The 13,766-nt window shown below is 36.1% G+C and overlaps 1 protein-coding gene across 1 annotated transcript; it reads right to left on the bottom strand.

Moving 5' to 3' along the window:
• Positions 1–11,192: 11,192 nt before the first annotated feature.
• LOC139102792 (golgin subfamily A member 6-like protein 6) lies at positions 11,193–13,518 on the bottom strand. The gene is made up of 3 exons (XM_070656933.1): positions 13,515–13,518; positions 12,901–13,376; positions 11,193–11,489 (listed from the first exon to the last, which is right to left on the bottom strand). Exons 1-3 carry the CDS (start codon positions 13,516–13,518, stop codon positions 11,193–11,195), a joined length of 777 nt encoding a protein of 258 aa, XP_070513034.1.
• Between the last annotated feature and the right edge of the window lie 248 nt (positions 13,519–13,766).

The raw sequence follows: 13,766 nt of genomic DNA, 5'->3' as shown, positions 1-13,766 counted from the left end.
AGTCAAACCATCAATGTTAAACGCTGCTATACCAGTAGGTGCTGCTAAAGCAGTATCTTTGTTGAGATTCTGTTTAATCCAACATTTAATTGTTTTAATTAAGAAACTTTTACCAGTTCCACCTTCTCCACTGACATATAAGCGTAATATCGAAGCATTTGACTTTACAGTATCAGTGACGCTATCAAATACTCTTAATTGATCAGCATTTAATTTTGCTATCATTTCAGAAACATTGATATTCTTATCTGTTTTTTCACCAAGATTTTTAAAATCTTGCATCGCTTCACCAACTTCTACATTTTGAATGCCGATTGGATTATCAGGATCATCCTGAGACACATTCTTTTGTTGTAATTCTTCATCAGTTTGCTGAACCAACTGTTTTGCATTTTCAAATGCTTTTTGCAATTCTTGTACTTTTTCGTGATATTGCAATGCCTCTGTAAGATGTAATTTTGCTCTTTCAAATGCTTCCGCATAAGTGTCAAAATTATCTTTAAGATTGTTTAAATTTCGCCATGGTTTAAACATAAGAAGTAAAGAAAAGAAATAATCTTCGGGCTGTGTTTCAACATTGTATTTATAGTGATTAATAAGACATGCACGTTGTCTTCGATTAAGAAAATGACTACTGTCTATTTTATAATATTCAATTAAATTATTCATTGGCTCAGTTGTCGTGACATCATACCACTGTGCGAACTGGTAAAGAGACACTGATTCCAATTTTTCCACTCTATTTGGATAATAATCATTTACTAAAGCCGGACAAAATAAATCTGTGGATTCTTCTTCTAGAGTTTCAATCTCTTTACGACTTTTTAATTTTTTCTGTCGTATACGATTAACGTTCAACCATTTAATAGTTGTATTACATATAAAGGAATACTTAACAATGTATCTGCAGTTTCAAGAGCTCCACATTCTCTATTAGTTAAAAATCGTAAACCATAATTCCAAAGAACACTGGCCAATGATTTACTTTTATTATTCTTACAATTCTCAAGATTAAAGTCAGACAATTCACTTTTCCCTGCTTTATTTACATACTTAGTAATATACCGTGTTAACAATGTCGACTTTTCACCAATAAATTGTATATCCATATCTCCTTCCCATGCAGTAAAGAGCACGGGATTATAATCATTAATATCAACTTCATCTTTCGTTCGAGGAAGATCATACAATCTACTTTTATGTTTCAATTGCTTTCTACTTGCTACTGCAGTTGCTACATTTCTCATACAATATTTTAGTAACAGGTCGTGGAAATCCGAAACGACACCTAGGAACAACTTTTTGTCCTACTTTTTTTGAACGTAGACAGTAATCATTATGTCTGTGTCGTTGATGCTTATCAACACGACTGTACAATAATGGTGCAATATTTTTATCTGGCTTCTTGCAACTAATGTATTGTAAAATAAATTTTGAAACTTCTTCTACAGAAGATTCTCCAAAAATTGGCGCATTTTTTATCCAAATTAATAAATGGAAATGTTGTATACCTCTACTTTGATATTCTCGTCGCCAAAAATAGTGCGTTACTTCTCCGATTGGAAAATTATTCGAACAAATAAAATCTATCATCGCTCGAAATTTATTATCCAAAAATCTGGATGTTGATATAGGATCTTTAGCAACAAGTACACTGGTACTCAATGAACAATCTTGCCATCCATTAACTTCGCGAATATATTCAATTAAATCGTCCCATAACCATTCACTAGGACTTAACGTTAAGAACCATGTTGCAGGTTCATAATATCGTGTCATACAATCTAAATCGCTTCTCGGTCAACGCCAATATTGCTCTGTATTTCGAAGTGCGGAGAATATAGCATTTAATTAGACTCCAACAATTCTTTCGACATAGCTCCTAAATATTCAGCAGCCGTATAACGACTTCGTGAATCAATTATATTCATTTTATGATAAATTCCACGATTTAACTGACGAATATTTGCCCTATGTAACAAATAAAATAAGTACTGTTGATTCAATCTAAATTGTGGATACTTAGACGTCAAACGACATTTAATATATTCATGCTCTTGAAGTTTGATCGGCCTTTTCTTCATCATATTGACCATTTTTACCGAATGGATATAAATCTGGAAAACACATCAAATCCAAATTCTTTTCACAATTATCCAAAGGAACATTTTGAATTTTTAACATTTGATATAAAGCAGTAGCAGTTTTATTTTCTTTTTTTTTTATACAGAGTGTCCCAGATCAGTGAACGATGCCGTAAATGATAGGTAGATTTAATCGAATTATAACGAAAAGTCCTTTACCATTTTGAAAAATTCTCAATAGTTTTCGAGAAAAAAAATTAAAATATATAAAATGTATAAGCGTAAGAGCGACAAGAAAGCTGCGCGTGAGTGAGCGCGACAGGCGAATGACTAGAAATGGCACCGTTGTCTGTCGCGCTCACTCAGTCCACGCGTCCTCGTCGCTCTTACGCGTACATAAATTAATTTTTTTCTTAAAAACTATTGAGAATTTTTCAAAATGGTACAGGACTTTTCGTTTTAATTCGATTAAATCTACCTATCATTTTCAGCCCTGTCCACTAATCTGGGACACCCTGTATAATGGACATATAGAATATTGCTCGTAGTAACTGCCACTGTCATCTTTTTGAGTTAACATAGCCTTGTGCTGAGGTAATTTATTTTCTAGACAATTTTTCATTTCTTGCGTTCGTAAATTTAAATCATTTAACAATTTACATTCTTCATTAAATGAAGCTTCTGTATAATTTTCTGTTTCTTCAACATAAAATTTCACATTATTAAAAATTCCTAAATTTAATTGATTATGAGTATTAGGCAATACGATGCCAGAATATAAAAAGTTACGTTCTGTCAGCCATTTTAAAGCTTGATATATTTTTCTTAAATTTACTAAATCTTCCTAAATAACTTTTGACTTAGTTGGAATACTTCGAACTAAAATACACAATTCGGAATTTAAATTTATCGGATCAGTTTTTGCACATAATTTATTAAAAATCTCTTCTAGAGGAAGTGGTAAATAAAAAGTTGAACCTTTAACCTTTTGTATTTTTTGTCTTTCAGGAATAACTTTATGAAAAACTGTTCCCATTTTCACCACAGTCTGAAAAGCTTTAGCTCTCTGTATGAGTATTTTCTCAAATTCGTTAAGAGACGATATACACTCGGGTACATTATTTGCAAGTAAATTATTTAGAATGCAATAAGGAGGCAACAGACCGCAACAAAATTTTTTATCACAATAACGACATATGTATTCAGGATTAATTTTTTCTTTCTCTATATATGCCATTAAATCATTTCAAATTTGATTATTTCTACGTGTTTGAACTTTATTATTAACTTTAGAAATATTTTTCTTGTAACAAAGTCTTTCACACGATATACAAATATATCGTGTTGTATCAAGAGAACGTTTCTTTAAAGCTTTAAACGCATTTTGATATTTAAAAATAATATCATCATCGCTCATGATTATATCAGTTTGCTGATGCTTGTACATATCTGCTTTTTCTTGTTCTAAACTTATAATTTTCTTTAGTTTATCAATTTCACCACAAGTTAATGCTTCGTCCAACTGTATCATTTTTTTTATAAAAGCTGTAAAGTACATAAATTAAACGTCTAATATATCTCACTTTTGGAAAATGCGGTGATAATAATTGAACTGGGATAAACATAGCTTTATAAAAGTTTAAATTAATGTAACAACTATGTGCATGACCCTTTTTAGCATTTTCTAAATTCTTATCAAAAATTGTTGTAGTGCATTCGTGAATTTTTTGCATTAATTCTTGAATCTTTCTCAAAGTACTTTTATTTATAGCTTCTAGCAATTTTTGATATCGTTCGATTAAAAGTGGATCATTAACTTTACATAAAGTACTACATGACCACGATTTTTTTGCTCGAGCTTCTATCAAAGATAACGTATTAACAATTTGCCCTTTTGTATTTAACATTAAAGGTTCCGTTACATTAACTTTGGATGAATTAATATTATGATACGTCGAATCAACGAAATAATTTTCGGACGAAGCTGTATGTCTAGATATACCACAAAATGCAGTTAACTTATCATTAACTGTAATATATTCCGCAGCAACAGTTAAACATGTTTCTGATCTATTTTTTAACTTAGCTAACATTTTATACATATTACGAACATAACTATCTCTAATATTGAAACACCATCGTACTATTTTTTCTGCTTTTAATCGTGTTTCAATATGACGTTTACTACTATCTGTAACATCTTGGTTGAGTAAAATATTTTTTACACATGTCTCAAAAGAATAATGAATTTTTAAAAACTTGGTGGATCTAAATTTTACATATTTTTTAGTAATCTCTTTAGCAGTATTGTTCTTTTTCATTACAAATTCAGACACGAATGTTTTTCTCCGGTAATATCGTTGTCTTTTTTTAACACGATTATCTTCTAGATTCTTATTATATTGTTGTCTCTTTTTAACACGATTATCTTCTAGATTCTTATTATATCGTTGTCTCTTTTTAGCACGATTATCTTCTACATTCTACATTCTACATTCTTATTATACTGTTGTCTTCTTTGAACATGATCTTCAAAATTATTATTATATCGTTGCCTCTTTTTAGCACAATTATCTTCTAAATTTTTGTGATATAAGTACCGTTTTCTAGCACAATTACCTTCCCTATTTTCTTGATACTTTTGTCGTTTTTTAAAGCAATAATTTTCAAGATCATCTTCTTCTCGTGTACGTTTCTTATCAAATTTAATTTCAGATTTATTTAAATTATTTTCTTGTAACAGATTTAAATTTGCTTTTATTTCCACCTGACGTTCAATACGTTTACGGTCCGCATCAGCTTCTCTTATTCTAATTACTGCTAATGGCAGAACCTCCTGAGGAACGCCATTTTTTAAATCTTGTGGAAAATGCTCTATAACATTAGATTCTAAAATCTTTATTAAATGCGGACGCATTTTACTACAATCATATTTTACTTTTTCGGGTTTTATATTATATAATAACAACACAGCAAAAGTTATAACAAAAAACACCGCAATCGTTGGAGTTTGGCTGTCGTTGAACACTAGGAAATGTAATTGAATTTTTTTTTTAAGTTATATGTTGGGAATAACCTTGTCAACATTGTTAAATGATTTTCATGTACGCTTTTAGAATTAAACGAATCATAGATAAAGATACGTTTTGTATCGTAATAACTACTGTCACGATAATTCTAATTAGTCTCTCCTCCCGGAGGAGAGAGTCGTGAGCAAAAAGGGACGACCGTGCACGGACGAAAAATCCGTGCACCGACGTGCCACGAGGGGTAGGGAGGGAGGAGGGGTCGCGGTACCTCGGCCGTATTCCGGCGCGGGACGGCGGAATCTTGCACGAACACGAATTTTGGGCGCCAGGCACGGGCCTCGCCGTGCCGATTTTTATCTCGGACTAGTTATCCGGTCCTCGACAATTCCTACCGAATTCGAATCGCCGTCACGCGCGGGGGCTAGCCCATTCGAACGGAGAGGGGCGGGGTATAGCACGCGGAATTCTCGGACAAACGGGAACGACGACACAAAATAAGGCGTACGCGAACACGACCATAAACAAAGGATCCGTTTATTATGTTCAACGGAACAAACAAATATATAAAAAAAATTAACAAAAATTAAAATAAGCGTACAAGAGCTAGATCTTCTCGCGTCGGCCCTGGCTGTTGTGGTGCCGGCCACGTGTCCCCCCCTCTGTACGCGATGTGCCTCCGCGGGACACGGCAACGCGAAAGGCTCTATGCGAAAACTCGCCTGTCGCAAACGAGACCGCGGGATCACTTTTCCGACCTCGGCCGCTGCCGAGGGCTCTCCGTACGGACGCGACGGGCGACAACTTCACCTACGATCGAAGCAATCAAAGCAAGCGAATCGCCCCGACAGGTCTCGCGGGGCCCAGGCACCGGCCCTTGGACGCCCGTCGGCTGCCACCCACTAACGTTACGTCCTTGTCCCACGACAAGGATCCGCCAAAATAATCTAACGGGTCCACGTGCCCGTATTATGTGGCCGGGTATCGTCCAAGTCCGCGTCGGTCTCCCCGGGAGGCGAAGGGCTGTACAATATAATAATTCCGCAATGCGGGTGGAAAATCTCACCGAATAAACGCTCCCTGACGTCCTTAGGTGTTCTCGCTTTTCCTCGCACTCTAGCCCTCTCTCTCGCTCCCGCTCTCGCTCGACTCGTCCTCGCTCTCTCACTCTGGCTCTCGCTCGAATCGTTCTCGCTCACTTGTACTCTCGCCCGCTAGTCCCTATCTATCGCCCGTCTCGCACGCCGGTCTACACGGAAGAGCGCGAGGACCGCGCGAATTTTCGGCACGAGGCCCGGCGCATCCCCACTCTCGCGTCTCGCGGATTTTTCCGCGCGCCACGCTGCCGATTTTCCGCGGGAGCCGCTGCCCTCACAGAGCCCTATCGGTACTAATAGGTTGGCGCGAGCTTTGGATATCCCGTGATCGTGCCAATCTCCTCGCCGGTCCCATTCCAGTGTCGAGATGCGTAGGCGGTAGGTTTCCTCCAAGGCCCTCGGGATGGGTAGCCTCCCATCCCGGGCCCGTATTCGGTCACCCTTTCTTCCGGATTCTCGCGCCTCCACCCATGGTCCGCTCTCCTCGCTCCTCCCGCGGTGCGGACGGCCGGTACTCTCGTTAACATACGATAGCAACAGAATCCAGTACCGCGATCGTTAATTACCGCCTCAAAATCAAGTACGAGTCCTCCGAAGATTCCCGCGCCCCTCTTTACTTTCTACGCTATCGGGCCCGTCTAACGCCGCTGCGTTTGTGACGGTCGCGGGGAGCTGCGACGAAGCAGCCGAAGCCGCCACGTCACACTACATACCCAATGTTGTGGGCTATATACTATTTGTATATGTTTTTTATTTGGCGGAACAGCATTTATTGTCTCTGGTAATTGTATCCGCCATGTCGAAACAGGTTTATAATCTGAATAATTTTCTAATAGATTGTTAAAATGATTCATGTGGACATCACTTAACCATTCTCCTTGAACGATTTCATCTTTTTCTTTAAGCTGTAAAATAACTTTTGGCAATTTTGAATTCATGTTATCTAAATTATTAATTAGTATTTAAATACAGGTGCAAAACAGCCTATGTTTTTTAACGCAAAAGCTGCCTATTTTCTTTAGCGCTTTGCAGTCTATGTTTTTTGATACAGAAACAGCCTGTTTTTTGGCGCAGGAGTAACCTATATGTTATTTGGCGCAGAAGCAGCCTACGTTGATTGGCGAAAGAGCAGCCTATGTTTTTGGCGCTTTTCAGCCTATGTTCTTTCACATTACTTTGAAGAAAAAGAAGAAGAAGCCTATGTTCTTTGGCGCACAGCAGCCTATTTTGAAAAAAAATGAGAGAGAGAGAGAGAGAGAGAGAGAGAGAGAGAGAGAGAGTAGAAACCTGTAAAAATGTAGATCTTACAGATATACAGTGACGTTGCTACCATCACTGTAAGAGTTACAGTGTAACTGATGTTTACAGTGCAACTACAGCTGACATACTATATGTCGGTTCCTCTCACCGGATTGAAGGATCACGGCCCGATAGCGACAACCAATGTCTCCGCACGAGCAGTAGGGTATTAATCGCAATGCTAGGTGTTTGCACCTATTGTAAACTTACCTTTATGCGATTAATAACAACCGACATCTATATCAATTTGAAAAATTTGTTTACTTTGATTTTAACAATTTTCAACGGTCTTCAGTGAGATGGCAAGGAGTGACAAAAACAAACCATCAAACGAGCAAAACGAGTCATTAGACGACATTCTTAACGACGAGAATTTTATTTTTTCGTAAGTAATTATAGATATAATATCTTATAAATACTCTATTTTTTATTTAATTTTATATTTTATATTTTATTTTATTCTATATATTACAGATCATTTAGAAAAATGGACTTCAAAGACGTCCAGGCTGAGCTGTCGAGACAGCCTCGTCCTCGCGACGATGTGGCGGTTGCCCAAAGGCAATCGTCTCCTCGTCGTGAGGAGCCGATAGCCTCCACTGGGACAATAATCAAGACGGAGCCGGAGCAACGGCGCATCCAACAGATGCCGAGACCCTTGCTCGAGAAAATCAAAACCTTCGAAAAAGATTAGAAATCTTAGAGCAACAATTAAATAGACGTAAGTACATTTGGCATGAGGTACTACCGTACTTTTTGATAATTTTTTACCATGACTCTTAAAAACATATATTAATTTTTTTAGCTCCTCGCTGAAAAAGGGCTGACCGTGCGTATATGCGGACTCGCGGTGGCGGACGAGGTCGCGGTGACAGACGAGGTGGCAGAAGAGGTCGCGGCAACCCAAATAGTTTAAACAGCCCTTTTAAACAATATAATTTTTATTAATTTTTTTTTAACAATCGTTTTTTTCATTTTTATTAAAATTATTTTAAAGTTAAGTTTTTTATTTTCTTACATATTTACACATTTTTTATTTGTTAATTTTATAATTATGTATTTTTTATTTTTTTACTTTATTCAACATTTGACATTTAACTTAACATTTAATTTGACATATAAATTTGACAATTTTTATTTTAGTATATTTAGTTTATAAGTACATTTTTAATTATGACATGATTATTTACAATGTTTCAAACTTATATAGTTACATATTTTATAGTTATATATTAATTAATTTTTTACATCGTTTAAAATTTTTATAATTACATATAGATTTAAAAAAAAGATTAACCAATTTATATTGGATTTATATTTAATTTATCATTATTATTAATTACATATTTGTAAACAAATATGATTAACCGATTTATATCGAAACAATTAAAATATTTATATTTAATATTATGTATATTAAGAAAAATAAAATCATCTATTTTCATACTTATATATATATATATATATATATATATATATATATATATATATATACAGGGTGTATCATTCCATATTGACAAACTGTCAGAGTTAGAGTTGGTCTGTGCTGTTTGTAATTCTCAATAGTTATTGAGAAAAATTAATTTGTCTAGCGCAAGAGCGACAAGGAAGCTACGCGTGAGTGAGCGCGACAGGCGACGGCACCATTTTTAGCTACTCGCCTGTCGCGCTCACTCATGCGTAGCTTCCTTGTCGCTCTTGCGCTAGACAAATTAATTTTTTTCTCAATAACTATTGAGAATTTTGCAAAACGGCACAGGACTTATTAATTTGTATCCACAAGTCCTATCTAACTCTGACAGTTTGTCAATATGGAATAATACACCCTGTATATATATATATATATATGGTGTTTATTTCCCTTGCGGGGTACGCCCGGACCTCCGCTCCGGTTACAATTAACAACTACATAAACTACAATTAATTAAATACATTATTTAAATTTTTTATATACATAGTAGTTAATTACATATTAATAAAATAAATTAACCAATTCATATCGGATTACAGTATATAAAGGTGTTTATTCATCTCCTTAGAAGTACATCGGGACTTTCGCATCCCACAGATTTGTTTTACATTTTCCCATACACTATATCTTAAAACTTCATACTTTTATATAACAAAAACAAAATACTTTCCGCCACTTTTTTGTTCCTTTCTATATCCTTTTCCTTTTCTTAACAAATTCCTCCTTTTCTTTTACACTTTTTCTTCTCATCATCATTACCCCCTTACATATCTACGCGTTACAACTTGTCTTATCTCTAACTTATTTTTACTTTTATAATCTTCTTTCTTCCTGTAACAATTCCTGAAAATAAAACTTATATCCTACGCCTTTTTACGCTTCTATTCTATTACTTGCGCGTCGAGAGAGAGAGAGATCACACTTTCATTCATACCTTTACTATATTCCGCCTTATTTTACCCTAAATTCTACCTTTGGACCCCCGCTTCCGACGCTCTTTATTTTATTTCTTTATTTTTTTAACCTCTTTCATACTTTCATTCACTCCCATTTCCCTCCCTTATTCTTTCCAAAGTTTCTAACCAATCAACCCCCCTTCCTCCCCCTCCCAGAATTTCCTCCACCATCTCCTCCCAACTATTCTCGTTTCCCCAGTCTATACATTCCTCCCATATATGTTCTCACGTTTCTTCCTTCTTCAAACAAATTCTACATTTTCTTTTCTCCTCCCCCTCCAATATTTATTTCCTCTCATTTCTTCCCCTAATCTAAATTTTGCCACTCTTTGCCATTTTTCTTCCTTCCACCCCAATTTCAAATATTCTGGTATCCCTTCCCCTTTCACTTTTTTATAATACTTATTAAATCTTGACTCTCTTATTTTTTTCCATCTTTCCTCTCTTTGCCATTCTTTATCCTTTTCCACCAAATATTCCCCCCTTATTTCCCCTCTTTCTCTTAGATCTTCCACCTCTTTTCCCGACCACCCAAATTTTTCAAAAAATTCCTCTCTTTCTTTTTCCCATTTTCCTATGCTTCTTCCCTCCCTTGCTCTTCCCTTCATTTCTTCCCAGCACCATTTTGCTAGAACCCCTCCTTTCCCTTCTTCTAACCGTTTTTCATATTTCCATGCTCTCATCCCTGCTCTACCTTTCAATTTATCCCTCTGTAGTTCTTCTCTCACCATATATCCTGGTACATATCTTCTTACTCCCAGCACCCATCTCAAGTATTTTTCCTGTAATATCTCCACCTCTTCTCTTTCCTTCCATCCCCATATTTCCACGCCGTAATTAATAACCGACCATACCAGTTTATCAAATAGCCATATTCTTTTACTCCAGTCTTTTCCGAATTTTCTTTTACCTATACTCCACACCTGCCCCATTATTCTTGCCGCTCTTTTTACTCTGTCCTTTACATGCTCTTTCTGCTCTCCATTTCTAATAATTATGTATCCCAAATACTTAAAACTTTTTACTTCCTCTATTTCTTCCCCTTTCCATACCCATTTAGTTTTTTTCCATCTTCCTCCCCCCTTTCTACACCTCATTATCTTTGTTTTCTTTACATTCACTTCCAATCCCTTTTCCTTTACATATTCTTCCATGCTTTTAATCATTCCTTTCATGCCTGCCTCATTTTCTGCCAGTAGCGCAATGTCATCCGCGTACGCCAGCGAGTAAACTCTCCTGTCTTTTATTCTTATACCCCCTCATCCTCCTTTTTCTAATTCTTCATCTATGTCTGCCAACAGGAGCGTGAACAGGCTAGGACTAAGCGGACAACCCTGTCTTACTCCTTTTGTCGTCCAGAAACTTTTCCTTTCTTTATCCTTCACCTTTACTTTATTCACCGTTTCCTCTAATATTTCTTCACACCTTCTTATCAATCCCTCTCTTACCCCTCTTTTCTTCATTGTTTCCACCAATTTTCTCCTGTCTACAGAGTCAAACGCCGCTCTCATATCTATAAACACAATTACCATTTTTCCTTCCTTTTCTTCTGTCTTCTTATTTAGCAAATAATTTAACACATATATTTGATCCACTGTCCCCATGTCTCTTTTAAAACCGGCTTGACTCTGCGGTAATATTCCTTTTTCTTCTATTTCCTTTCTTAATCTTTCTGCTAACACAGATGCATACACTTTGTACGCAGTCTGTGTCAGCGTTATCCCTCTATACTCTTCTACTTTTTCACCTTTTCCTCTTTTTAACACCGGAACTATCACACCTTCTCTCCATTCCTCCGGCATCCCTCCCCTCCATACCCTTTTGCACATTTCCCATAATTTCTCTTTTACTTCCCCCATTTCCATATTTCATTTTCTAAACCATCACTTCCTGCTGCTTTTCCTTTTTTCAGCTTTCTTATTACATTTTCAAATTCTTCTCTATTTATATCTTCCTCATTGTCTTCTATTCTTTCTCCTCCTATTTCTTCTCTTACTCTCTATTCCACTCCTCCTAACATTTCCTTAAAATATCCATCCCATTCTTCAATTTTTATTTTTTCCTCCACTTTCTTCCTTTTCTTTCTTCCCTTGTTTACTACTTTCCATACTTCTCCCTCTGCTCTAATCTTTTCTATTTCTTTCTCCCATCTCACTTTTTCTTGCAATTTTTTCTCCTTACACAGCTTTTTATATTCTCTTTTCTTCTTTTTGTAATTCTCCTCATTCCCTTTCCCCTTCCTCCATTTTAACATTTCTTCTTTTACTTCACTTTTTTTCCTTTTACAATCCTCATTCCACCATCTTTCTTTTGGTTTTTTCCCCTCCTCTTTTTTCATTTCCTTTTTAACTACTTTCTTTGTTTTCTCCAGTTCCTTACTAAAACTTTTCCAATTTTCCTCCGTATTGTTTTCCTTCTCTCTTTTTTCTTTATATTTTTCCCTGAACATTTTCCTCTCCTTCTCACTCCAGGCCAGTCTCGTGCTCTTTTTTATACCATAATTACATCTTCTCCTCTTTTCTCCCTCCCTTTTTATCGTCACTATTAAGGGTAAGTGGTCTGAGTCCACTTCATCCTCCACCTTCATTTCTACTTTTTCTCCTTTTGATTCCACGTTACTGATCACATAGTCTATCACTGTTTTTCCTCTTCCCCCTACATATGTCCATTCACCCTCTTCATCTCCTCTTGTACAACCATTCCCCATCCTGCTTCTTCCAAAACTTTACAAAATTTTTTTTCTTTTCCTGTAATTTTTTTATTTTTTGTTTTCCTTTTTCTCTCTTCCTTGTCTTCTTCTTCGTTTTCCTCATCCCATAGCCCGCCCTCTTCTCCCGTCCTCACATTAAAGTCTCCCCCTATCAGATATCTCGTTCCTTCCTCTTTTTCATCCATCCAATTTCTCATATTCTCTGTTATGTCTTCTAAATCCTCATTTACATATACCCCTGCTATTTTCCACCATACTTTTCCACTTTTTATCTTTATTCCTATCATTCTTTTCCTATCTTCAAATTCTAATTCTTCTTCTCCTTCCAGTTCCTCCCTCCATCCCATCACCATTCCCCCCATTGCCCTCCGTTTCTTATTTTTCTTTTCTGCCCTCTTATTTGTCCATTTATAGCCTTTTGGCAGTTTACTTCTTAACCCCTTCCATTTTTTTTCTTCCAACCAAGTTTCACACATATATATCACCTCCCATTTCTCCATGTTTTTCCAAAAATCTTCATCCTTGTTTTCTATTACTGCCACGTTCCAAAAAACTATTCTCACGTTTCTGTCTTTTACCTTCGCTTTTTCCTTTCCTCTCTCCTTTTTCTCCTTTTCTTTTTCTTTTTGCCTTTTATCTTTCCTTTTTCTGTTTTTTTCTTCATCCTTTTCTTTTCCTCCTTCCTCATCTTTTCTCTCCACTTTTTCCAACTCATTTCCTTCTCTTCTTCCGTCTTTTTTCAAAAACTTGCATTTAATCTATCTGATATCACCTTCTTTTTTTTATTTCCTTCTTTTTCAAACTCTTTCGCACCATCTCATTTTCTCAATTCTTCCTTCAAGTCATCCCATATCCACATTTCTTTATTTACCCATATCTTCTTGTATCCTATTTTTACCTGTTTTCCTTCTCTTTTCAATCTATCCGCTTCTCTCTTTATGAGCCATTCCACTTTCCTTTCGTATTCTGTCAGATCGTCTCCTATCCATTCCGTCCTGTCCTTTAATTTTCCCTTGCATCTTAATATTTCCAATTTTTCTTTAAAATTTTCCATCTTTACCCACACCATACCATAACCTCCTTTATTTACTCCTTCTATCTTATTTACATCCTCTATCTTTGC

Source organism: Cardiocondyla obscurior, linkage group LG05 (assembly GCF_019399895.1).
Source record: "Cardiocondyla obscurior isolate alpha-2009 linkage group LG05, Cobs3.1, whole genome shotgun sequence".
Taxonomy (NCBI): Eukaryota; Metazoa; Arthropoda; class Insecta; order Hymenoptera; family Formicidae; genus Cardiocondyla; species Cardiocondyla obscurior.
Note: the sequence above shows the minus strand (reverse complement) of the source record. Positions and strands in the feature narration are given on the sequence as shown.

What these genes read in the sequence shown, in the direction of transcription:
- LOC139102792 (XM_070656933.1), bottom strand. An exon ending in TAAAGATAAAAAGTGGAAAA is followed by an intron (nt 11,490 to 12,900) that starts GTATGGTGGAAA and finishes TTGCTAAATAAG; the next exon opens with AAGACAGAAGAAAAGGAAGG.